We start from the raw sequence: 27,591 nt of genomic DNA, 5'->3' as shown, positions 1-27,591 counted from the left end.
GGAGCAAAATTAGCACTCCAATGCAACTTTACAAACTTGCACATTCACCGATGTTTAAATAATATTTCAGTGCTTTGAGGAAAGACAGAGGCAAATATGTCATTTGTGTTTTATGAGGTACGGTAGTGGAGACTGCAGTTAAAGTAATTTATTAATTTATACTGGGTGCAGGGCAAGCTGAAACCAAGCTTAGTCAGTACCAACAGGACGTTAGGAAAAGCTGCCCACTCATTTTATCTGTTGGACATGGATGTTGCTGCCAAGTTACTGGGCAAGATCTGCTACTGCATCTCAATCAAGCATCTTAAAGTGAAGACTACTGTTTAGCAACTCTAAACTACAAGGTTGAAGCTAAGTCTACGAAAAAAAAGTTGTATCTAGCTGATTTTTTTTTGATTCCCTACAGTGTGGATACAGGCCTTTCGGCCCAACCAGTCCACACCGACCCTCTGAAGAGTAACCCACCCAGACCCATTTCCCTCTGACTAACACGTCAAGCTGATAGTGTCTGGTCAACAGTATTGATTAGCTCTTCAATATCAGTACATTATTTGCTCACTTAGGACCATGAGATATATACGAGCAAAATTAGGCCAGTCTTTTCCACCATTCCATCAATGCTGATGTTTCTGAACCCCATTTTCCTGCTTTCTCCCCATAAGGGTCGATCCCCATACCAATCACAGATTTCTCTGCCTTTAATACACTCAATGGCTTGGCCTCCACAATCCCATGGTGACAAGATTCACAGAGTCACCACCCTCTGGCTGAGAAATTCCACCACAGCTCAGTTCTAAAGGCTGTGCCCTTGAGTCCTAGTCTCTCCTCCTAACAGCAACACCTTATCCATGTCACCTCCATCCAGGCGTCTCAGTGTTCTGTAAGATTCAATCAGATCCACTCCACCCCCATCCTTCTAAACTCCAAATAAAGACCTAGACTCCTCAACCACTTGATGTATGACAAGCCCTTCACCCTCAGGATTGCTCGTGTAAACCTCATTGGGACTCCTTCCAACACCAGTACACATGCAGCCCAACATTACTCTATATGACAAATGCAGTTTGACCAGAGCTTTTTACAGCCTCAACAGCACATCTTTGCTCTTTTACTCACACCCTTTTGAAAGGAACACTAACATTGCATTTGAATTTCTAAACCCCAACTAAAGCTGCATGTTACCCTTAATCCTGAACCAAGTCTCCCAAGTCCCTTTGTGCTTTAGATTTTTCCTACTGCCTTGCCCGGTTTAGAAAACGGTCTATGTCTCTATTCTTCATACCAAAGTGCATAACCCTCATGCTTTCCCCACATTGTATTACATCTGACTCTTTGTTGTCCAATCAGTTAGCATATCTAAGCCCTTTGGCAGCCTCCCCCATTTCCTCAACTGTACCTGCCCCTCCACATGTATATTTGCAAACTTAGTAACAATGCCCTTAGTTCCTTAGTCCAGATCATTAACATATGGTCCCAGCACAGCCCTATGGAACTTCGCTCACTATCGGTTGCCATCCTGAATGACCCTTTTATCTCCACTCTGCCTTCTGTCAGTCAATCTTCTATCTATGCCAGTACCTTGCCCCTAACACCATGGGCTCTTACCTTATTTAGTACCCCCTTGACAAGCATCTTGTCAGAGGCCTTTCAGAAATCCAAACAGATCACATCCACTGGCTCTCCTTTGTCTAACTTGCTCAGTTAGAGGTTGAAACTCCCAGTGAGTTCACTTACTTCTATAACTATCCTTGGCACTTCCAACTACCAAAGAGGGTTCTTCTGGGACAGTGATAGTGTTTCTACCAGAAGACTTGCTTTCAAGACTCACCTTAAAAATGTGTTGCCGGAAAAGCACAGGTCAGGCAGCAAAGGAGGAGAATTGACGTTCGGGCATAAGCCCTTTTTCTCAGGTGGTGGTAAATGGAATCCATGTCAATGCGTTTGTTGATAGAGTTCTGGTTGGAATGCTATGCTTTAGGAATTCCAGGACAAGTCAAACAGACACACGAGAATTTCGAGAAGCATGGCATCCCAACTGGAACTCCAACAAACACATTTACTTGGATCCCATTTATTCCCCCCCCCCCCGAGAAGAAGAACAGGAAATGACATCACTAAGGAAACCTAAACATATAGAAAGCAGGCCATGCCACCAGTGCTTTATCTGGAGGCTCACTGATGATGTTACCTAGTATGGTGATGAAATGTCTGAAAACAAACCTTCCAGCTCAGCGAGCAAACCTACATCCTGAACATCAACCTGAGCTACAAATCTTCTCAAAACTCACTAATACTCTAACATTAATAGTCACTTGCCTATTGCATCAACATCCAGAATCTCATTGCATGAATAATCAGCATCCCATCATTTTAGGAATCAGGATCTCATTACTTTAATTCCTGTTGCAATAATCAGTAACATGCATGTTACACAGATGCCAGGCAATTGTCGTCACTAGGTCTAATTGTCGCTCCTTCACGTTCAGTCACATTACTATTACTGAATAGCCCACTTCAATGCCAAGGGTTACCACTGACCAGAAAATGAACAGGAATAGTCATGTAAATACGGTGACTAGAACAGCTGGTCAGAAATCTGTAATCCCGCAATGGGTAACTCACCTTCTGAGACCCAAGTCTTGTCCACCATTTATAAGGCACAAGTCAGGAGTGTAACAGAATACGCCCATTTGCCAAGTTGAGTCGAGCTCCAATGCTCAAGAAGCTTGACACCATCCAGCACAATGAGTAATCAGACAATTTACTTCAGATGCATTGGTTGAAATATAAAAATAGCCAGTGGGAAAATTCTTGCTATCTTGCAAATAGCAATAGTTTTATTTTAAAAATACTGACTACTGATTAGACAGGAAAAAACCACCTGGCTGACATTCAATTTGAAGGACTATTTTTGATAGGGCAATATTCTCTCTGTAATAAACTGGACATCAGCCCAGATTTTGTTTTATAGAAAAACCACAACACAACATGCTCCAATTACTTAAGTTACCCTTTCTCATTCTTTATTCTGGAAATTGATCACAATCATGTGGCCACGTGGCGCTACACTGCAAGCTAATGGTTTTCTGTACTTGTTTACTGTAGGAGCTTCACTTAACTAAAATGCAAGGTTCAAAACAAAATCTAAAGCAATGGTGAAATCATGACTCAGACAAAATGAGAAAGATTATAATGCACAAATTAAAATCAGACTCAATTAAGCAGAATAGTTTGGTCATCATTTATTTTAAGTCTTCAGGAAGCCCATAGCAAACTTTGCACATGATCTTTAGTTGCATACAATTCGAATGAAATACATTCCTGTGAGCATTTCTGCTGCAGTTAGTCTTGAAAAAATTGTATAGAAGTAACTGGGAGTTACTCTGGATAACAAATTAAATTGCCCACCTTCGGGAGATAAGAACAAATAGGGGAGGAAATGATAGAAATCATTAACCCAATTACCCAATGATGCAGTATGGCAAAAGTTACCAGAAAAGCACTAAAAAAAATCTGTTAAGTTTAGATCAAGATAATTTTGAACACTTAATTACACTATTGTACATAATATTCCACATTATGTTAGTTTTGACCAGCACTAAGTTTGCATAGTTGGTCAGTGAAACTTTCTCCTCACATCCATTCACTGATGATTGCATAAGCAAGACGCAGAAACACTTACAAATGATGTAAAAAAAGCAAAGGTGAGATTGCAGTTTCCTCATAGGCTGAGAGTCATTTTTGGTCTATTATTATTGGCTTCTTTATGGACAATTACCAGTGTAGACTGTAGGTAATTAATACAAAAACGTTTATTTTAGGATGAGGTTGTCATGTTCAAAAAGAAACTCAGTAAGACTTGAAGATTCCTACAAAAGATTTACATATGTTCCCTTTTAAAACTGTTCAGTAAAGCACTTTGGTGACAATGTTAATTACACACAAGACATGCTGGCATGACTTAAGTCAAAAGGAGCATTCTGAAAGATATAAACCCAATTAACACTAGCAAATGTATATGGACTCTAAATTATACCGGCTTCTATATTTTTATATAGCTGAAGTGCAGCAGATTACAAAATTCCATCATTCTAACTACTGTATTTGATTAGAAGGTAGAATACTATAATTTATAAAGAAAATATTGGCTGATAAATATAATTTCACTTGTCAGATGATGTCCACTGCTGTAAGGTCTGATATGAGGCAGCAAGCTATTTTCATTTTAGTAATCCAGTGGTTTTCAGCACGTCAACAATGAGGATAAATGCATCTATATGCAGTGCATATGAACCACTCTACACAGACAAGTCTATTTTATTGCTTTGTAAATGTGGCACGTTATCTATTTTAAGCCTGCCTTTATAATGCCAAGTGTTCTCTTGTCTGACATTTTCCCAACACAGATTCACAACCTGTGCAAATAATACATTATAATTTGTGTGCGAAGGCAATGTTGGAAAAAGTTTGGTTTTTCAAACAGAAGAATATTGGCAGCTGGTGATTCATGTGTCAGCATAGCCTAGCTCAGTCAGACCATTCCTCATCATCAAACTCGGATTCTTCTGAATCACTGTATTCAACTGCTATACGCCTGGACAAGATCGTGGCCACATCATTTCCAACACGATCCCGCTTTTCCTCTTGTTCACGCTGTTCTTCAACTTTGCGAAGTTGGAAGCCTAGGGAACAATTAACATGTGGTTCAGATGCAACATTCATCCTTCTAAAACAAGTTAGTTATCAGATCAAGTCATGTTCCCAACTTTAGATCAAATGCCAAATTAAAGAGTACTCTAATGCTGGAGATGGAGAAATAACTTCATATCATACTGGGGACAGATTATACGAGCAGCTCTGCAAAACTGATGTCAAGTGATTGCCAGCTTTTTCACTGTTCAAAATGAGAGCTAATATTATGAGGCCAAACAAGAATGGCATTCAAAAACTAATAAATCTGAAGAACTCTCATGGATAATAAACTTTGGTACAAATGTGTCCACATACTGGCAGCAGTACATCCATTACAATCTACCCAGAGGTGGTGCACTTTCAACAAACACACCTGACCTCACATTTTGCCTGCCTGGGGTGGGCAGCCACTGACACTCACCCAGCCACCTGTGGGTGGGAATATTCTCTGGTGGAAGGGTGCAGTCCCAACATGGTTGCTCCCTTTTACTATGCTCTGCTCTGCCTCTTCAGATGCAAGAATATTCAGCTCAAAAGTGTCCATAAGATTTAATCGCCACTTCACCTCTCACACTACATTTGAGTACTTGACATCACGGTCTGCCAAAAATGTCTCAGTTTACCTTTCAGTATAACAATGGCACTACAAAAGAAAAGCAGAGGCTGAAAGTTGTTACCAAAAAAGTAACTGATACAACCAACTAAAATCTTCCATTGATATTTCACTTTTCGTCCATTCACAGATACTGTACTAGTCTACAATGGCTTGTACATAAGGTCTAATTCAAGTTGTTACTTTTAGAGTCTAATCATCATCTTTTAACCTTAGAACCACAAACATTACAGCAAAAGGCTATGGACCATGCGCTGGAAAACGAGATGAGAATAATTAGGCGTTTGTTTTTGACTTGTGCAGACTCATTGGGCCAAAGAGCCCTGTAGACCTCTGACAAAGAATGAGGTATTCAACGTAATGTACCTGCATCGGGTGAAGAAACTAGCCACCTATTTTAATTGCACTTTCCAGCAATTGCTCTGCAGCCTTCCAGGTTACAGCATTCCAGCAGCAGGTTCCTTTTCTGTTCTCTGCCACAACCAAACTGGACAGCAAGTTCCAAACACCTTCTCCCCTCAAAGTGAAAGATTCTCCTGGTGTCCGCTTTTACTGATCAGCTTAAACTGTGCCCCCTGGCAACTGACATCTCAACTAGGGGAAACATTTCTCTGTCCAGTGAATTCAATCACCACATTGTTCTGTACACTGCAATTAAGTCATCCCTCTGGCTCTAAGGAAAACAACCTGAGCCTAACCATTCTTGAAGCTACCATTACAGTTAGCTAGCCAAAAGTTTATCCAGAGCAAGAGCTTTAAATTTTCCACTTTCTCAACTAGTCTGGAAATTCAAGTACACCCATTGGTTCCAGTTAATCTAAAAGCATGTAATCCCTACAGTGTGAAAGCAGGCTATTTGGACATCGAGTCCACACTGACCCACCCCATCCCTGTAACCCTGCATTTCCCATGGCTAATCGACTTAGCCTACACATCCCTGAACACTATGGGCAATTTAGCGCAGCCAATCCACCCTAGCCTGCACATCTTTGGACTGTTGAAGGAAACTGGAGCACTTGGAGGAAACCTACACAGACACGGAGAAAATGTGCAAACTCCACACAGAATCAAAACCAGGTCCCTGGCGCTGAGAGACAGCAGTGCTAACCATTGAGCATCGCTGTATATATTACATCTTTAAAAGTAGTCCAATTAATTGGTTAAACGCAATATCCATTTCACCCAACCATGTTAACTCTGCCCGATTACCTTTAAGTGGCCTGCTGTAACATCCTTAATAACAACTTCTAATACCATCGCTATGCCAGATGCTAAGATAACTGGCCTGCAGTTTCCTGCTTTGTCTTCCACACTTATGGAACAAACAAGTTACATTTGTTATTTCCCATTTACCATTTAATGAAACCTTCGCAGCATCTAGGGAATTTTGAAAGTCATCAATTTGCCCACTAGACATTCCTTTCAGAGCGGAGGAATAATGTTAATAATGTTATTTTAAAGGCAAGTGCTACATTCCAGATGCAATTTGATTGGTCAAACTACTAGATTCAAAGCAAAACACACTTTATTCATATGCATACAACAAAAAGAATAAAGAATTGGCTTGGCTGTAACTCTATTAGAAAATGTAATAGAATAACAGATTAACTACTAAACAGCAACTATTGCAATATAGTAACATCCCATAAATCCACCCTCAGCAAAAGGTAAATTCAGAAAGCAGATTGTCTCACATGCAACTCCAGCAGCCCAGGATGAGAAGAGAAAAAAAAAAATAAAATCGAGAAGTCAGTGTAGCAGAGCGAGAAGTACTACAGCAACAACTGCTACTAAAAAACTAAGAAACCAAAAATCCTGGTTCAGAGAAAGCTTGATCACACCCATTCATGCTGCTTCTATTGTTTCAACTTCTAAAATAAAACCCAAGGCCTCACAAGCTGTTTGAGTTTTCAATAGACATTGTAGTACCTCAGTCTTAAAACCTTCCTTGGAAAAAAGAGGACAAAGTAGATCTCTTAAGGCCATGGTATTGTCACACAAAAGTACCTGTAAATCAGGAAATGGGAGGGAGGAACTCCAGGGAAATGATAGTTACTGAATTGTTGGAATACTGGCTAACTAAGCCCTATCCCCTCCTGGACATCATGCAACTAGTTGCATGGAGAAACACAAAAAACCTCAGTTAAAAAAAAAGCAACAACTAAGTAACACCATTTTTATGTAGTTGGACAAAAAGCAATTTACAACCATTCTGTGCTCCCCTTATACAACTAACCAAAGCAAAAAAAAAACAGCTTTACCTTGCCGAATAGCTGATAGCAAGTCGGTCCTAGCATCACTCACTGGTGGCAAAGACGCTTTGGATTTTGGCTCTGATGGTGGTGGTGGTGGGCCATTGCTAAAGGATAATGTTGATGGGTCTGGAGGTGGGGGAGGACCAGGCGGAGGGGGTCCGGGAGGTGGGGGAGGGGGAGGGGGTGGTGGAGGGCCACCTGCTCCTCCAGAGGAGGAGGATACAAATGGAACAGGAGCAGCAGGAAACTGATCAGTTGGAGGTGGTGGAGGAGGCATAGATGGAGCATCAACACCATGGAAATTTTGATTAAACTGCACTGGAGGCATTGAGGGAGGGGGTGGTGGTGGGACAGCAGGTGGCATGTGCCCCTCAGGTCCCATGAATGGTGGTGGTGGTGGAGGAGCTAGTGGTGGAGCAGGTCCAACTCCTGCAGGTGGGCCAGGCGGTGGTGCTGGAGGAGGAATAGTTGGGCTGCCAAAGCTAATCCTTTTGTGGCTTGAAGAATCCTTCTGCACATCCATGGGATAACTAAGAAAAGTGAAAACAAAAAATTAAATCAAAATTACAATTCATATGCAGATACAAGTAATACCAGGTAAGCACTCTCTACCATGGCTTTGATGCAGTGAACATTCAAAACATTATATATTCATAGAATAACACTTTTCTGCAACCTCAGAAAACGTATGTGAAATACCTCTTTTCTAGAGAGTAGCATAAGTAACAATTATAAAATGTGCTTAAATTTGTTCAGTTCCGTTGACGCCATGAAGTTATACTAGGAAGTGTTAAGAAAGGGTGCTGTTACCAAGTAGTGCAACAAGGTCAGTTCCTTCACAAAACTTCCTGGTCCTTTCTTGAAGTACAGAAAATCTCAGCTAAATTGCACATAGATAAATTGTAGCGACTAACTCTCTCTCATCACCAGTGCACAATCGTATGGTTTTATCATGTTTCAAAACACCTGTGAAGAGTATGTAAATAACACAAAGTTAATTCATCTTACCCAAAATCAGGTGGTGGGGGAGGTAAGTCAGTCCCTGGTGATGCTGGTGGTGGAATGATTGAATCACGATAATTTCCATGAGTTCGATAAACAAGATCCTCATTTCCATCTGAACCTATACTCCCATTAGGACAGATCTCATTGCTATTAGGCCTGTAAAACAATATATTCACCCAAAACTCTAAATAGGTTGGCTCATCAGCAGTCACAATACATAATGCTTGCTTTATGGTAAACCTTAAAACTAGTCATATCCAACTTAAAGGAAAATGCCAAGGGTTTAAAAATGCCAAAAAAAATTGGAACCCAAAATATACAATGCTCCCATCTTCCAAAACCACAGACTCACATTGTGTTCGATGATCTCAGTCAGAGTGGCAGCAGGAATTATCCTGAATATAGTTAGGCAAGAGGCAGAAATTGACCAAGTATAATGTTTCAGCAGTGTAGGAAATGATTTTGCAGGTAAAATGATTTTGCAGGTAAAATAATTCTATCCTGATTGCACTCACCTCTTGGCTGATAGATGAATAGAATGATTTGTTGGTTAATTTGGACAAAATTCAGAACAAAATGCAGGCAATAGATTATGGTTGTTTCCCACTGCATTGCATTATCAGTAGGAAAATGTTGAGTTTTGCATGTGTTGAAAGCTTAACTAATCATCAGAAATCAATCACATCAGGAGCATGTGTAACCAGAACAGCACATCCATTTCTTCGGATGTTATGAGGAAATTTGAAAGACGATACTGCTGTTGCTTTAGGACGGTCCTATTGGTTAACACAATTGCCGGTCACGGCTTTTCAGATACTTCCAGTCACCAGTGATGAATTTTTCTTTTATTTACTTTCTTGTGGGATGAGAGAGCAATAAATGCTGGCCTTTCTTGCGTTGACCATTCCTTATAGCTTGAGAAGGTAGCAGTGAGCTGCATTTTGAATCACTGCAGCCCTTTTAAGGATAGGAGCATAGGTACATCACAATTCTATTAGGAAGCCAGCCCAAGGATTTTAATCCCGTTACAGTGAAGAAATTGCAGATGCTGTAAACTAGTCTAGTCCTTCTGGGTGTTGGAAATGGTAGGATTGGAAGGAGCTATTGAAGAAGCCTTGGTGAATTCCTGCAATGCATCATTTCTGTTCCCATCATCAGTGTGGTGGGAGTGGATGTCAAAAGATGGTGGGCGTGGTGCTAATCAAGCAGACTGCTTAAATCTAGATGAAGTTAAAAATCATAATACCAGGTTACAGTCCAACTGATGAAGGAGCGGTGCTCCGAAAGCTAGTTTCCAAATAAACCTGTTAGACTATAACCTGATCTTGTGTGATTTTTAACTTTGTCTACCCCAGTGCAACATTGGCTCCTCCAAGTCATAAAAGATGGTGTGAAAGAGGTCAGCATTGCTGTTCAACTTATCCATACAAGCAGACAGTATTTCTTCATACTTGTGGCTTGAGCCTTCTTGGGATTTGGAGGTAATGAAGTGGCCTTAGCACAGCAATGACAGCCTCTGGCCAGTTCCTGTAGGTACAGTAGTTGACTGGTCCAGTTCAGCTTTCAATCAATGGTAACCCTTACAATCTTTATAGTGGGGGGTTTCAGTAATGAATAATGCATTGAATACTGAGGGGGAGATGGTAAAATTCTCTTGTTGGAGATGGTGCCTCTGGCACTTACGGTGTGTGTGTGTCACTTGTCACTCATCAACCCGAGCATGGATGTTGTTGAGACCTTACAGAAGCAGTCTGTGCTGATTTGCAGCATGAGGAATCTCAAACATTACTGAACATTATGCATTCAGGGAGATTCCTCCTTTCTGATTATCTGATAGAAAGAAGATTGTTGCTGAACCATCTGACGATAGTTTGACCTAGGACACTATCCTCAGCAATTCATACAGCGATGTCCTCAAGCTGACATGATTGACCTCCAATTACAATGTCTTTTGCACTTCAAGTAGAGAGCTTTCAAGATTCCCATTCACTTTAGACTCAATTCCACACAATCAAATGCTGCCTTGATGTTTAGGGAAATCACCATCACCTCTTGAATTCAGCTCTTTTGGCCAAATTCAGGAGCTGAGGTCAGGAGCATGTTACTTTTGAGTAAATAATACTTTATTGTGGCAAGCTTCCATCACTTGCAGATGGCTAGTGAACTAATGGGGTGGTAATTGACAGGATTGGATTTGTGCTGCACTGCTCTGCACTCAACTGAATCAGTCTGCCCATTTCAACTGTCAATAATCCATCAATAACTAATTTTTAAATTAGTGTTTTGCAGAGTAATTATATCATGCAAATCTTTTTCATAAAAAGATTGAAAAGGCTGGCAGCCTTGCTGTAGTAATCAAGTATACAAGATGGATCATTAGAATTAAATTCATCAACTACAAATCTGTGCAAAAGCTTTTTTCCTGCAATTAGAATTAAATAATTGCCTGGACTGATTTTGTTACCTGCCCACGGAGCTTGTGTTTTTTGTTTGAGGGTGGTGAGGGTGGGTGGGGGGGGGGGGGGGGGGGGGTGGGGGGGTTGTGGAAATTCTGACATTCAAAACAAAAATAAACTGTCCTTTGTTTCATTAAAAATACCAAACATAAATTATTTCAGTATCAAGGGTTTACTGTTTCACCTATGTACTCCAATATTGCCCATTGTTAAACTTAATACAGTATGAACGAGCATTATTTGTTTCAGAATCTCCAGCACCAACTTTTTATCTGTATACATTATAAAACCAAGAACTGTCACAAGATAATTACTGTTGCACGTATAGCCCAAATATTAGAATTTTCAAAATGGCAAAACTTACAGGGTTTCTTCTGGTGCAGACTTTGCTTCCACAAATTCCTTGCCCATTTTCAACCTCTCCCATTCTTCCTTTCTGGTTCTAATTTTCCGTGGATTCAAATTTCCTCTATTTGAAACCTCCCTTTTTTCTTTCTAGAGATAAAGTCAAAACAGCAACACATGAATTTCAATGTTTTGTGGGAGCTTAGAAAAATTAAATTCCAATCTCAGAGTACATTTACACAGTTCTGAAAGAGGCTTATTTACCAGAAACATTCTTCTCTCCACAAACTTTGCTTGATCTGAGTATTTACAGTACAGGGTGTTTTTATTTAATGTTGCAACTAATCCAAGCGTACAAGCTGTGTTCTTAATATTGTACTATTCTTGCGCTGGCATCATTCATCATGAATGCCTATTATTACAAGCAACCTTTAAAAGAAAGCTGAGACCAGAGCAGGGCTGCAGCAGAGGCAGCCTTTTGATGTCCAACCTGTTTGACTATTCAACAAAACTGTGGCTAATTTATGACCCAACTCTATTCATCTAATCTTGCCCCATATACTGGTTTACTTTGGGATGAAAAGATCACCAATCAAAAATTAATAATTGATCTAGCATCAATGTCATTTGTGGAAGAGGGCTTCAAACTTCTACCACTTTTGGTACTCAGAATGGTTTCTTCAATGTCCTATAATCACCAGCAGTCAGCAGTTTTCCTTCCCAGATTACCACACAAACTGATAAAAATCACCCTTTAACTATATCCATTCCAGGAAATATAACCTTGTTTGTGCAATCTCCCAAGGTGTGGAACCCAAAACTGCAAGTCTGATCGAACTAAGGCTTTATACAAATGAAACTGACTCCTGCCAGCTTCTATTCTGGTCTTTTGGCTATAAAGGTGGGAATTCCACCATTTAGATTTTCTATTCCTGCTTGTAGAATTTAAAATGATCTGTGTTCCTGAATTTACCAACTCACTAGAGGGGAGTGATTTTAATATAGCAATGAAAATATGGAGATTCTGGATTTTAAAAAATGAGTGCTTTTGAAAAGCGTCTTTTTTAAAACCAAAAGGATGGGCCAGACATTCCTTCCAGAACGGTGGGCGTTGGAGAACAGGAACAGCCTCACATGTTAACAATATTGACTTTTTTTTAAAAACCTCTGGTAATTTAAGGTAAGCGGGTTAAACATTGAAGGATATTTACTGGTCTTGGGTTTAGGATAACAGAATATTAAGTTTCCTAAGCTAAAATCAGATAGTAAACTCTGTAGCCTTGTGTGACTTTCAGTAAATGACCATGACATTAACTAAATTTCATTAAAACAAATCCGTCAAGCCAGGTTTCATCCTGGGATCGGACTCTCCAATCACACCACCAGTTCCAATTGTAACACCAACCCCTCCAGCCAACACTGTTTGGAACTCCATTGTTTCTAGCTTTTCATTATTTATTTATCCCATTCTTTCATTTTTAGGATAAAAGTGGATGACCTCACATTTGATCAAGTTGTTCAATTACTTTATCAGTATTTCTGTTGTAATTGTGTGTTTCTATTTTGTTAATACTCTTAGGACAAGATATATGGAACGGAAGTCACAATTGTACATTTTGTACACAAGTTTTGTAAACAATTTGCAAATTGAATGAAGCACTCACTTTGAATTAAGAGGTCATTGTATAGGGGCCTAGATAAACATGATTCAAATGATTAAAGAGCCCTTTAGACTATTTGAATTCTACACATAACTCCCACCACCACCACCCCCTCTCAAAGCTAGTCCATTTGCAAGTAGCGCCAAAACAGGAATTGTATCATTTTTGCATTTCTAGCAGCTTTTACTACAATATGCTTTACTCAGCACCGACTTTAGCAATTCTGGCAACATTTAACCAATTTGACTGCATTTCAGAACACTACATTTAAAACTTAGATCTTCAGTCAAAGTACACATCTTTATATTTAGTGTGGGATCTCAAATGTTGGCCTCATGAGATCTTGTGTTTGAGGTTCCAAGAAAAATTAAGCAGAAGTAGCCTAACAGGGTCCTGGATAAATACAATTCAAACCAGGTCTCCTAAACTAAAGTATAATGGGCTAGTGATAAACAAAACAGAAAAATAGGCGCAAAAAGACAGGTCAGAGGCTATAAACATATTGAAATGAAGACATATCCTAAGAGGTACAAACTAAAATAGAGATAGAGTCTGTTATATGAGAGAAGTACTCATTAGTGCTTCTTTCTCTTTCAGCTGCTCCAAACCTTTCAAATCAAATCTGACTCTGCTGTACTTGTTTCATATACAAATTGCCAATTATTAAATTAGGCACTTCACCACAGATTCACTGATGTTACCTAGTATGGCGATAAAACGCCCGAAAACAAATCCTCTAGCTCAGCGAGCTAACTTACATACCTACATCAACCTGAGCTACAAATCTTCTCAAAAAAGTCTCAGATTTTAATGTGAATCTAAAATTTAGTACAAACTTCAGTTTACACCTTTCCCTTGTGTACATTCAGAACCTCCTCCTTCCCTCGATAACACTGGCAATACCTACCAGTGATATTTTTGTTTTAAAACACACCATTCTTGAAGAAATTTGTCTTCATAATTAAGTTAACGTTCAAGCATTGTTCTATTGATAACATATCAACACTAGCGGACAGCCACAGCTAATTAACTTAAATACAGAGGCTCAACACAATTGCCTGCATTTTGGATTTTAAAAGCAATAGCATTGAAATCACGATTTACAAGCCAAACAGAAAATGACCTTCTTTACTCTCCACTACAAGTCATTGGCCACTGACTGATTCTGCATGTACTTTATACCTGTCATGGTGTTATAAGCTCAGTACCTTAGACTGTCCAGTTCCTGTCATTTTTCGGTGGCAGCACCAACTTGTCAAGGTAATACCACACCAAAATGAAAATGTTACAACTGCAATTCAATGAATCACAAAATTTCAGCTTTGAAATACACATTCACCATTATTCAAGAATGAAAAATAAAACAGTACCCGGTGTTTCCTCTTTTCCTTCATTATTTCCTTGGTATCTTGCAGCATTTTTTCTTTCCAGAGATCAAAGAAATAGGAAGGATCAGTGTAAAACTTAAGGCTGTCTTTTCCATCGTCTCTGTAACACAAGGAAATCAGAAGTTAATAAGACTGTAAAAGTAAAGTCAAATCAATGAATTTGCAAACCATGAATTTTTAAAATTTGTTCAACTCTCAAAATACATTCAATTATCTTAAACAGCTAACTTTACTGATCAGAAAACTCCTATCCGACAAAGGCTTGTGCATCCGAGTTTCGTTTTAATAGATCACGACAGATCTACTGCCATCTTGGCAATGTAATTGCTTAGATAGCACATTGATCTCAAGTCTCATCCACCTGTGTCGGCCACTTTAAAAATACAAAAGGTGACCTTAGTTCCTAGCTAATACCGTTCGACAGGATTCACATTCAAGGTAACTGTTAAACTGACTAATTAAATCATTTGCCGTTTTTGACAACTTGGACACACAAACTTGTCACTACGTTTACCTCTATGACAACTGATTTTTAATTTTGGGATATTTGGAGGATGAAATAAGGTGTTACATACTTCCAAACAAATTCTGGCCCAGACTGATATTTGCAAGAATTAAATTTGAATGCCCTGTGCTTCTTTAAATGACTGCAAAGCAATTATAGCAGTTCATTTCATGTCCAAGGACATAAAGCAAATTGGCTGAATAGCTTCCTGAAACACCAAGGCTGCAGGTGATTTGCAAAACCGAGTAAGTTTCCAATGTAGATATTTCAGGCAACAGACTGTAAATATCTGCTCCTCAATGGCTGAAATTATTCTTTTCAGCTGTTATAACCTGAATCACTTAGAATTCGGCTTTGAATTATCTTGAAACTTAGTTGACACAATCATGTGCTTATTTTAAAAACTTATTTTAAAAATTCTGTAACATATTGCCTACTCAGTACATCTAAGATTTTACCAAGTCTGTGCTCATCCTATGCATTCTAAGAACTGTACCATGAGCACCATAAGGGAATGGGGCAGGCAGAAATAAAATAAACACTTCCCTCCCCATCATTGAAAACATAGGAAGACCTCTGTTGGAATATGAAGATGGCTCACATGTTCCTAATGTGATCTTATTTATGGATGTAGGTTTGCTCGCTGAGCTGGAAGTTTGTTTTCAGATGTTTCGTCACAATACTAGGTAACATCAGCGAGCCTCCGGATGAAGCACTGATGGCATTGCCCGCTTTCTGTTTATGTGTTCAGATTTCCTTGTGTTGGTGATGTCATTTCCTGTGGTGACATCATTTCCTGTTCTTTTTCTAAGAGGATGATAAATGGGATCAAAGTCAATGTGTTTTTTGATAGAGTTTCGGTTGGAATGCCACGCTTCTAGGAATTCTCGTGCGTGTCTCCGTTTGGCTTGGATGTGTTTTCCCAGACGAAGTGGTGTCCTTCCTCATCTGTATGTAAGGATACTAGTGAGAGTTTGTGATCTCTTTTTGTGGCTAGTTGATGTTCATGTATCCTGGTGGCTATTTTTCTGCCTGTTTGTCCAAAGTAGTGTTTGTTACAGTTCTTGCAAGGCATTTTGTCGAGGACATTGGTTTTGCTTGTTGTTTGTATAGGGTCTTTCAAGTTCATTAGCTGCTGTTTTAGTGTCTTGGTGGGTTTGTGGTCTACCATGATGCCAAGGGGTTTGAGTAGTCTGGCAGTCATTTCTGAAATGTCTGACGTAAGGGAGTGTGGCCAGGGTTTCTGGATGTGTTTTGTCCGCTTGTTGGGGTTTGTTGCTGAGAAATCGGAGGACTGTGTTCTTGTTGTCTGTATAGGGTCTTTCAAGTTCATTAGCTGCTGTTTTAGTGTCTTGGTGGGCTTGTGGTCTACCATGATGCCAAGGGGTTTGAGTAGTTGGCAGTCATTTCTGAAATGTCTTTGATGTAAGGGAGAGTGGCCAGGGTTTCTGGATGTGTTTTGTCCGCTTGTTGGGGTTTGTTGCTGAGAAATCGGAGGACTGTGTTCATTGTGTACCCATTCTTTTTAAATATACTGTACAGGTGGTGATTTTCCTCTGCTCTGCATAGTTCCTCTGTGCTGCAGTGTGTGTTCGTTGAAATAATGTTCTAATGCAGCTTCCCCTACATCAAAGATATCTCAGAAATGACTGCCAGACTACTCCGACCTCTTGGCATCATGGTAGCCCACAAACCCATCAACACACTAAAACAGCAGCTAATGAATTTGAAAGACCCTATACAGACAAGCAAAACCAATGTCATCGACAAAATATCTTGCAAGAACTGTAACAAACACTACTTTGGACAAACAGGCAGAAAAATAGCCACCAGGATACATGAACAGTAACTAGTCACAAAAAGAGATCACAAACTCTTACTAGTATCCTTACATACGGATGAGGAAGGACATCACTTCGACTGGGACAACACCATCCATCCTAAGACAAGCCAAACAGAGACATGCATGAGAATTCCTAAAAGCATGGCATTCCAACTGGAGCTCTATCAACAAACAGATTGACTTAGATCCCATTTACCATTGTCTGAGAAAAAGAACAGGAAATATCACCACCATGGGAAATTACGTAGCCGCATGAAATGGTATCACCAACCCAAGGAAACCTAAACAAATAGAAAGTGGGCCATACCACCAGTGCTTCATCCAAAGGCTCACTAACGATGGTACCTGATATGGTGAGGAAATATCTGAAAACAAACCTTCCACCTCAGCAAGCAAACCTACATCCAGAATCACAACCTAAGCTACAAATCTTCTCTAAACTCACTAACCTTATTTATATCACACTGTTCAGCATCTCCTACCTGTATGGAGTTAGAATATGAAGGGGTGGTGGCTTGTCACATGTATTGTATGTATCATCAATAGGAACGGGCACAGATGACCGACAGAACAACTGCTGATCCTGCTTCGTGGAGCTTTTGAAAGCTTTCCTCAGGTTGATTGCTTGCAGTGAAACTGAAGAAAATACAGATTATTTCAAATGTTTAAATGTGCCCACACTGGTCTGTACAATTCTTCAATGTCATCTGACATGTTCACGAATGCAGCATCTCCTAACATCTTGCCCAAGTCATCATTCTGCATTAATAAGCTTAACTGGCAAAGCTCTCAGCTGTTCAGCTTTGGAGCCATGATGGTTAAACTTGTTTTAACCCACCCCGACATGCTTATTTCTCCCTCTAATAAAGTATGGAGATTTCAAATCAGGAACAAAACTCCAGACTGCTACTTCATTTCTCTATCCAACTGCATTGCCCCAGCACCATCTCAAACAAGATCAGTTTAAAAACAGTTTAGGAAACCTGGACGCTCCCAGACTGAATCAATATACCATATAGTGAATTTAGTTTATACATGCAACCATTAGGGAAAACTATAATTATTAATACCTTCTAGCTCTATTATATATTTTTGTAAACTTATTATTCTACACTTTCGTTTCCAGGGGTTCAGTAAAAGACAGATCATATATTCTAAATTCTTGTTTGTAGACGTTTAGATGGTTTTGTTTGACTGCTGTGGATGCAATGGGCCAAAGGCGCCTTTTCTGTGTAGCTCTCTATGACTTGACTTTTCTGCCAGGATTTCAGCTTCTCCTACACAAACACAGGAGATACAAGACTTTTCCCCTCACTTCCTCTTGATTAACCGACAGCACGGTGGCAGTGGTTAGCACTGCTGCCTCACAGCGTCAGAGACCCGGGTTCAATTCCCATCTCAGGTGACTGTGTGTGGAGTTTGCACATTCTTCCCGTGTCTGCGTGGGTTTCCTCCGGGTGCTCCGGTTTCCTCCCACAGTCCAAAGAAGTGCAGTTCAGGTGAATTGGCCATGCTAAATTGCCCGCAGTGTTAGGTGAAGGGGTAAATGTAGGGGTATGGGTGGGTTGCGCTTCGGCAGGTCGGTGTGGACTTGTTGGGCCGAAAGGACTGTTTCCACACTAAGTAATCTAATCAAATTAGCAGATTAGGATCCCAAATGTTACTTCCTAGTTTATTTCTATCACTCCCAAACTAGTGTATTACAAACACCAAATATTATGGACCATATCCACAAGGGAAGCCAAAAGCAGATTGAGTAATTATCATTTTGCTGTATAGCTCAGTCTGTTTGCAACAAAATCTGAATTATTACTGTTTGCTTTCCACATTAACTTTGTCTCGTTTCTAATTCTCTGCCCATGGCATCCTACACTGTTCTAGTCGATTACACAAGCCTTTGAAACAAAACCAGCTTGTGCTTTTAATTTGGACTTTAATTGGATACAGAATGGTCAATACTGAAGATGAGTGCTTGAGTTTTTAAAATGTGTCAAATATAACTAGTAAAAATTAAGTATTTCTTCTTTGCATTCAACTACCATTCACCTAAACTTCCAACAGGATTAAAGAAAATACTACTTTTCAACTTATCGTACAAGAAAAATAAGATACCACGGTATGTTCATAAGTATGTCAATGATAACTTGAAAATACATTTATTAAAGAATTGAACTTTTGTTTCTTCAAGCTAATCTCTGTTCACTAAACTGAGGCTGAGCAATTTTACCAGCAACAGGGCTTGTTTCTGGTTCAGTCATCTTAGTTTCAAGCTTGTGAATGGTCAATAACCAAAGTTTAAAAGCTACTAGCCAGCAAACCAAAAAAGGTATTGAAGCTGCGCTCTTCTGTGGGTAGAATGGGGAAATAGCTTTAAGTGTTTCTAAATCAAGACATGAAAAGACCTAAAAAGCACGGAATGAAGAGGTTTGCACTCCTGTCAGATGTTTCATATAAACTCAACACTTCAGCAAAGTAACAGTTATATGATATCTGTATAAAAATGTAAACATCACCAGGTCATTCTCTCTTACCATCTTCTACTTTGGGATCGAGTTGTGTTACTTTAACCTGCAAACGGTCAATCCGCTCTCCAAGGCTGTTTACTCTAATAGCGAAGCTACCTGCTTCCCTAAATAGTTCACCAAAGATATCCTCAGCATATTTACCTGACAAGAATTAGAGGCAATAGGTTAATAGGCAACAGTTATAAAATCACAAATGTAAAAATACTAGGATTAAAATTCTCCAAAACCAGGTTTCTTCAGTTATTTCTGTGTACTTGCATGCAAACTTGCAGCAGCAGTTTCTGGACTATCGTTGGTCTGATCAGTCAATAAATACAACTTTTAAGAAATAAATACGTGAACAAAGACTGACGCAGGCAAGCTGCACTTAAATTAATATAACTAAGTATTTGGAATGCAAAATGTGAGTTTCAGGTTTAAATACTTTGGGGATGGGAATAAGGGGAAAATGTGCTCTGGGTGTGTATTTGGGGTGGAACAAGGAAGGGGCACATTAGTGAATTGTTTATAAAAGCTGCTTATAACTGGGTTGGATACAAGATGAAAGATAATGAAAAAGGCAGGCACAATTCAGAAAAATTCCATTACTGCATAAGAATTGCAATTAAAATGAACTTGGCTGAAACTTCCATCCAGATGAATTTATCCTTGCACATACATTCTCATTTTAATATAAAGCTATAAATAGCTTAATCCAGGGGACATTAATGTAGAGAAACCAAAATAGTTTATATTGACAGCTGTTTTCATTTGAGGCAGACAGCCAGACTTAAATGTCTGCATCAGCACAGACACTTCCTTCATGATGGAGTTGCAGAACAGATGTTGTCCTATTTCCTATGAAGCACTTCCCTTTATTTGAAAGAATTACTGATGAATAAGATAATTCAAAAACTATGACATAGGAACACTGTCAGCAAAAAAAAGAGAAACCCTTGAATGTCGATAGCGAAGAGAGCAAACCACATCACAAAAATCCAAAGCAACGGAAACACACAAATGGGGAGGTCACAGCCCAGTGGTATTATCACTGGACTGTTAATCCAGAGGTGCAGGTAATTATGTGGGGACGAGGTTCAAATCTGGCCAAAGCAGATGGTGCAATTTGAATTTTATAAAAATCTGGAATTAAGAGCATTATGACCATGAAACCATTGTTGAATGCTAGAAAAACCCATCTAGTTCACGACTGCCCAGTAGGGAAAGAAACTGCCATCCTTTGGCAAAACCTGCATGTGACTCCAGACCCACTGTGATGTGGTTGACTCTCAATTGCAATAAATACTGGCCTAGCCAGTGATGTTCTCATCCTGTGAATGAATTTTTAAAAATCCAGAGATCACCCTTGAGCCCCTTTATTGTTCAGACACTGTCTATGATGTTTTCAGAGAGCTAAATAAAACTTGACCTTTTGCTGTTTTCAATTGTCTGCAATCTCTTATTTCACGGAGATTTCCAGCAGACATATAGCGAGTAGCAGGCTGCAGCAAGTGAAAAGAAATCAAAAATAGACACCAGGTTACAATTTAAATCTTGTGCGTTTTGAATCAGGAGCTCTGACAGAGAGAGTCAATAACAACTTTTGATCAAAGCTTTACATGTTTCAAAAATGAGCCTTCTAAAAATTAAAAAGGAGACAGGCTAAATAATACTTACTCAAACTGCCAAGTTGCCTGATGACATTTGCAAGTGTGATATTTGTCACACATTCCAATTCACTTTGAATACTATTAGGCAGAGGCTGGTGGCACAGGTACCTCGGTTCAATGTTCCTTGTTACTAAAGGCATCGTGGTTCACAAGCTAATACAAGATAGGACCTAGAAATACAAATCAAAAACTGTGAAAATCTTGAATATAGTATTTTTAATATCACGGAATATATTAACAAGAGGAAGTATTGAAGCTCCAGCCCTAATTTTTAAGAATAGATTATTGCAAAACATATTGCTTCTGCCAAAGTATACACAAGTTATGTGACAGCTGTATAAACCTTCAGTTCAACCACATTTGAAATATTGTGTACCATTCTGGTCATTACACTTCCAGTAGGACGTGGATGCTTTAGAAAGGGTGCAGAGGCTTACCAGGATGTTGCCTGGTCTGAAGGTCTTTATGACTCTCATATTCTCTTCATAAACTAGAGTCATAGAGGTGTACAGCACAGACACAGACTCTTTGGTCCAACTCATCCATGCCGACCAGATATCCCAACCCAATCTCATCCCACCTGCCAGCACCTGATGCAAATCCCTTCAAATCCATCCTATTCATATACCCATCCAGATGCCTTTTAAATGTTGCAATTGTACCAGCCTCCACCACTTCCTCTGGCAGGTCATTCCATACACATACCTGTGTGAAAACGCTGCCCCTTGGGTCTCTTTTATATCTTTCCCCCCCTCACCCTAAGCCTATGCCCTCTAGTTCTGGACTCACCCACCCCAGGGGAAAAAAAAACTTTGTCTACTTATCCTATCTATGCTCATGATTTTATAAACCTCTATAAGGTCACCAGTCAGCCTCCGACGCTCCATGGAAAACAGCCCCAGCCTACTCAACTTCTCTCTCTATAGCTCAAATCCTCCAAACTTGGCAACATCCTTGTAAATATTTTCTGAACCCTTTCAAGTTTCACATCTTTCCGACAAGGAGACGACCAGAATTCTACGCAATATTCCAACAGTGGCCTAACCAATGTCCTGTACATCCGCAACATGACCTCCCAACTCGTGTACACAATACTCTGACCAATAAAGGAAAGCATACCAAACGCCTTCTAGATAGATTAGATACTCAGAGACTTTTCTCAGAGTGAAAAGAAAGAGGAAAAACATTTAGGAGAAAAGTGTGGGGAAAAGTTTTACCACAGAGGATGGTAGGTCCCTGGAATGCACTGCCGGTGGAAGCGGTGGAAGCAGGCACATTAGCAACATTTAAGGTGCATCTTCATGGACAAATGAATGGGAGGCAAACAGAGGGATAGGAACCATGTATGTGCAATAAGTAGCAGGGTAGGAATCGAAGTAGACTTGGTGGGCCAAAGAGCCTGTTCCTGTGCTGTATTGTTCTTTGATTCAAAACTCTAAACAGATAGAAATACTTCACACCTGCCTTCCAATCCAATAGAATTAATACTTTTGATGAAACCATACCTCCATTTTAGAATTTTACTTTGAGATAACTTCTGTCTATCATACTGTTTATGTATGGGAATTTCTCCGCAAAGTTCTTTGACTTTAGTCACTTGGACAGCAGTCTAAGCTCTTGATGTAGCAATTATTTCTTTGTCATTGCATTTGAAATACAGGGAAGAAACGAAATTAATTCTCAAATTGGAGTTCTCTCAATCAGATATCAGTTGACTAAAGGTTATAAGACTGCTGTCCAAGTGACAAAAGCCCAAGAATGCTGCACAGAGCTTCCCAGGAAATTTGTTTAATGTATATTTAATTTCATAACAGTGTGCAGGATACTGAAAAAAAATTCTGATACAAAGCATAAATTTAAAGAAACAATCTGCCAAGCATGTAACTATTTTTTAAAAAAAAGATGTGAAATAATTGCACTGAAGAACTAGCATTTAAAAAGTTTTAAAAAGTGCTACTAAATTTATTGGTGCAAAGGTTCATTTTGTCAAGTTTATTTCTGCATTGAGTACACTCTGAAGTGATCAGACCATTGGCCTACTTACATTTCAAGAAAATTTCAACTTACTGTTTTCCAAAAATACGATGGGATAGGAAACTCGTGCTGCATATTGCCAAATCTTATTGAGTTCACTGATGAAGATCTCCCATCGGAAATGCTGCAGCTTTTCCTAAACCAAGTTCTGAAGCAGCAGCTGGCTGACCAGCAGAAAGGGTAGTCAAGCACATCCCAGATAAGCTTCAATCTTAGAATGGCTGGTCTGCATTCCAGCACAGCTCAAAACATTTACTGACAACTGCCCATTTAAGAGATCTTATCACTCTTCAGCACCAGCTAACACACTAACCCCAACTGCCAGACCCTACCATCATTTTCAGCCAAATCATTCACAATTTTAAGTGCTTGTCATCGCATTGACTGGAATATCAGCTTGATAAATAAACTGACAGAATAATTTCAATCAACTAAACCTGACTTTAGCCAACTCGGTACAATCAGATGCCTGGAATAACATTTCAAATATAATGTTTCAAGTGAGAAACGTTTTAATTATTAAATTTCAATGGTACAAACCTTGCTTTGTCAGAAGTCTCACTGATGGGTGTCTGAGAAATCTAACATTGTTCTGAAGCAATTTTCTAAATGCAAGTGAACACTTAAAATTCATTATAAAAAAAATGGGATGTGGGCACAGCTAGTTAGACCAGTACTTGTCCATTCCCAATTTCCCTGGAAGTGATAGCAGTGAACTGCCATCTTGAACCATTGTCGTCCTTGGATATAGGTGCACCACAATGCTGTTAGAAAGGCATTCCCGGATTTTAACACAGTCACAGTGAAGAAATAACAATAACAGTTCCAAGTCAGGATGGTCTGTGGATGAAGGCAAACATACACGTGGCAGCAATCCCATGCGACTGCTGCCCTAGTTATTTTATGTTTCATAGATTACAGTTTGGAAGATGCTGTCCAAGGAATCTTGGTGAGTTACCAGAGTGCATCTTATAGATGATACATATTGCTGCTACTGTGTGTGAAAGGTGAAAGCATTGAATGTTGAAGATGGAAGATGGGCAGCCAATCAAGCAGTCTGCTTTGTGTTGGTTGGTATTCAGCTTGAACGTTGCTGGTGCGGCACTCAACCTCAAGTGGAGAGTAATCCATTGCATTCCTGACTTATCTACCATCAAGAAGGTACAAGTATTGAGGACACAAACAAAATTACTCACCACAGAATTCATAGCCTGAGACCTGCTCTTGTATTTATATGGCTGGTCTGGGTCAGTTTCTGATCTATGGTAACCCCTAGTATATTGACAGTTAGGCATTCAGTAATGATAATGCCACTAAAGGTCAAGGGGTGATGGTTAGATTTATTTCGGTTGAAAATGATCATTACCTGGCACTTGTGGGTGTAAATGTTACTTGCCACCTGTCAGCCCAAACCTAGATATCATCCAAGCCTCCTTGTACTTGGAGATAGGCTGCCTCAGTATCAGAGGAGCCACAAATGGTGCTGAACATTGATGACTGCACAGTGAACATCTCCACTCCTGACTTTCTGATGGAGGGAAGGTCAGTCTTGGAAGATTACCCTGAAAAACTCCTGAAAATGACGTAAATGCCATAAAACAATTTTCAATGAACTCTTTTGTTCCAACAAAAGTTTATTCATATTCATTGTTGAAGTTGCTAGAATATGACAAGGTTATAAAGCAGCCAATGACTCAACACATTACCAAGGTTGGTTCCTTAATCTGCTATAATTAAGCAACTGTAGAATGCCTCATACATAAATGCCCCAAAAGATAGTTACAAGTCTGGCACATATATTGCTCCATTGAAGCACAGACAAAAATGCCAAAGGTTTTAGAACAGTTGACTAACAGCTTTGTCAACGAGCTTAGTTTTAAAAGAAGGAAACTGGTTGAGAAACAAAGATTTTGGGATTAGAATGCTTCAGCTCAGGGTTTCGAAGATTAAGTCAAGGCCACCACTGGTGGGTTTATGCAAGAGTTCGGAGGGAACTGGAGGCATTTATGGTGACAGGAAAGAATGAACAATGAGAATTTTAAACTTGAGATGCCAGAGAACCAGAAGCCAATGCAAATCAGCAAGCACAAGAGAATGCATAATAGAGGATCTAGTGCCAATTAGGATAAAGGCATCAGAGTTTTGTACTTACATTTAAGGAAAGAGAATAGAAAACTAGATGATAGGAGAGGTCAGCCAGGAGAGCATTTGTAGAGGCAAATCTGCTTTTGAGAAATAAAGCAACAGTTATTATGGAACTAAAGAATTGTTCAGTTTCATAGAGGTTACACAATGAATTCACGCTTTGCAACAACTGTAAATGGAACAAGTTCGCTCATAATTGCTTTGGTATAAATAACAAGCAGCTGATAGAGCAAGGAGCTTCTTATAATAACTCCTCATATAGTACCAAGTTAGAGTGGGAGAGGATGGAGAAGGAAGGTAGCCAAGTTGAGGCTTGACGGCCCTAGAGTACAAAGACATCTAACCTTACTTATAAATTGGCTGAAAGTGGGGAGTGGAGGATTCTTGGGGAAAGGTCAGCCAGGGAGAGCATTTGAAAAGGAAATCCAGTCAATTTCCATACTCTGGTTACAAAACAGACTGGTAAACACGTTGGCTTAGTGGTTAGCTGTGTTGCCTCACAGCGCCAGGGACCCGGGTTCGATTTCTGCCTCAGGCAACTGTCTTGTGGAATTTACATATTCTCCCCATGTCTGCGTGGGTTTCCTCCGGGTGCTCTGCTTTCCTCCCACAATCCAAATATGTGCAGGTTAAGTGAATTGGCCATGCTAAATTGCCCATAGTGTTCAGGGATGTGTAGGTTAGGTGCATTAGTCTGAGGGAAATGTAGAGTAGTAGGGGAATGGGTCTGGGCGGGTTACTCTTCAGAGGGTCACTCTTCAGAGGGTCAGTGTGGACTTGTTGGGCCGAAGGGCCTGTTTTCACACTGTAGGAATTATACCGATATCCACTGACTAGCTCCTGCCAATTTTCAACTCAGGACTGAGTTGCCAATTTTTAAAAAAGTCAAGACCATTTGATAAAGGAAACTTAACATCCTTACTCAGAATGACCACTTCATGATTCCAACGTACACGAACACTGTTGTCTGTCATTGCCCTACAAGTGGTCATATAAGTCAACTGCCGTCAGTCATTTTAGCAGGGCAACTAATAATTGCAAATAAAACCATAAGATATAGGACAAATAGGCCAGTCCATCAAGTCATCTGACATTCAACCAGATCATGGTTGATCTGACAATCCTCAACCCTAACTTTCTTCCCTTTTACCCATAAATCTTGGATTTACTTAGCGATTGAAAATTTATTTCAGCGATGAATATACTCAACAACCGTGGCCAGATAGCCCCCTGCAGTAAAGAATTACACACCTTCAGGAGGTTAAACTCATCTGCCTTAAATGTAGAACCCTTTATTCTGAGGTTAAACCTTCTGGACCTCTGACTACCGCATGAAGAAATGCAACCTTTCTAAAACGGTGCATACTGAAATAAGGTCACCTCGCATCCTTCTAACCTCCACAATACAGGTCTAACCTACTCAACCTCTCCTCGTAAGAAAGATCCTCCATATCTAAGATCACCCTAGTGAATCACCTCTGAACTACATCCAGTGTCAATATATTTCCTTACATAAGGGGCCCAAAACTGTTCATAATATTTCAATCATAGACTGACTCGCGCCTTGTATTGTTTTAGCAAAACCTCTCTACTTCTGTAGCCCTCGCCATGTGAAATAAAGGTCAACATTTTCTATCATTCTAACATTTTTCAGACTGGAGGCCTGTGACCAGTGGAGTGCCACAAGGTCCTCTACGTTTTGTCATTTACATAATTGATTTGGATGCGAGCAGAAGAGGTACAGCTAGTAAGTTTGCAGATGACAAAAATTGGAGGTGTAGTGGACAGCGAAGAGGGTTACCTCAGATTACAACAGGATCTGGACCAGATGTGAGAAGTGGCAGATGGAGTCTAATTCAGACAAATGCAAGGTGCTGCATTTTGGGAAAGCAAATCTTAGCAGGACTTATACATTTAATGGTAAGGTCCTAGGGAGTGTCGCTGAACAAAGAGACCTTGGAGTGCAGGTTCATATCTCCTTGAAAGTGGAGTCACAGGTAGATAGGATATTGAAGAAGGTGTTTGTTATGCTTTCCTTTATTGGTCAGACTATTGAGTACAGGAGTTGGGAGGTCATGTTGCGGCTGTACAGGACATTGGTTAGGCCACTGTTGGAATATTGCGTGCAATTCTGGTCTCCTTCCTATTGGAAAGATGTTGTGAAACTTGAAAGGGTTCAGAAAAGATTTACGAGGATGTTGCCAGAGTTTGAGGATCTGAGCTACAGGGAGAGGCTGAACAAGCTGGGGCTGTTTTCCCTGGAGCGTCGGAGGCTGAGAGATGACCTTATAGGGGTTTACAAAATTATGAAGGGCATGGATAGGATAAATAGGCAAAGTCTTTTCCCTGGGGTGGGGGAGTCCAGAACTAGAGGGCATTGGTTTAGGGTGAGAGAGGAAAGATATAAAAGGGACCCAAGGAGCAACTTTTTCATGCAGAGGGTGGTACGTGTATGGAATGAGCTGCCAGAGGACA

General features: G+C 39.9%; 1 protein-coding gene across 1 annotated transcript; it reads right to left on the bottom strand.

The window, feature by feature from the left end:
* Positions 1-3,227: 3,227 nt before the first annotated feature.
* wasf2 (WASP family member 2) lies at positions 3,228-25,201 on the bottom strand. Its single transcript, XM_043717244.1, has 9 exons — positions 25,124-25,201; positions 20,945-21,107; positions 19,295-19,429; positions 17,246-17,399; positions 14,398-14,515; positions 11,386-11,516; positions 8,569-8,721; positions 7,567-8,090; positions 3,228-4,682 (listed from the first exon to the last, which is right to left on the bottom strand). Exons 2-9 carry the CDS (start codon positions 21,075-21,077, stop codon positions 4,528-4,530), a joined length of 1,503 nt encoding a protein of 500 aa, XP_043573179.1. The 5' UTR covers positions 21,078-21,107; positions 25,124-25,201; the 3' UTR covers positions 3,228-4,527.
* Positions 25,202-27,591: the final 2,390 nt, after the last annotated feature.

The sequence above is a fragment of the Chiloscyllium plagiosum genome, chromosome 27 (genome assembly GCF_004010195.1).
Source record: "Chiloscyllium plagiosum isolate BGI_BamShark_2017 chromosome 27, ASM401019v2, whole genome shotgun sequence".
Lineage (NCBI taxonomy): Eukaryota > Metazoa > Chordata > Chondrichthyes > Orectolobiformes > Hemiscylliidae > Chiloscyllium > Chiloscyllium plagiosum.
This window is presented reverse-complemented; position numbering and strand designations above follow the sequence as displayed.

Bases quoted from the DNA above. Each gene is read 5' to 3' on its own strand.
- wasf2 (XM_043717244.1), bottom strand. From the start codon at position 21,077: ATGCCTTTAGTAACAAGGAACATTGAACCGAGGTACCTGTGCCACCAG. The intron at 19,430-20,944 runs GTAAGTATTATT...AATTCTTGTCAG, and splicing joins CAGGCAACTTGGCAGTTTGA to GTAAATATGCTGAGGATATC. The intron at 11,517-14,397 runs GTACTGTTTTAT...CTTTATCTCTAG, and splicing joins AGGAAAAGAGGAAACACCGG to AAAGAAAAAAGGGAGGTTTC.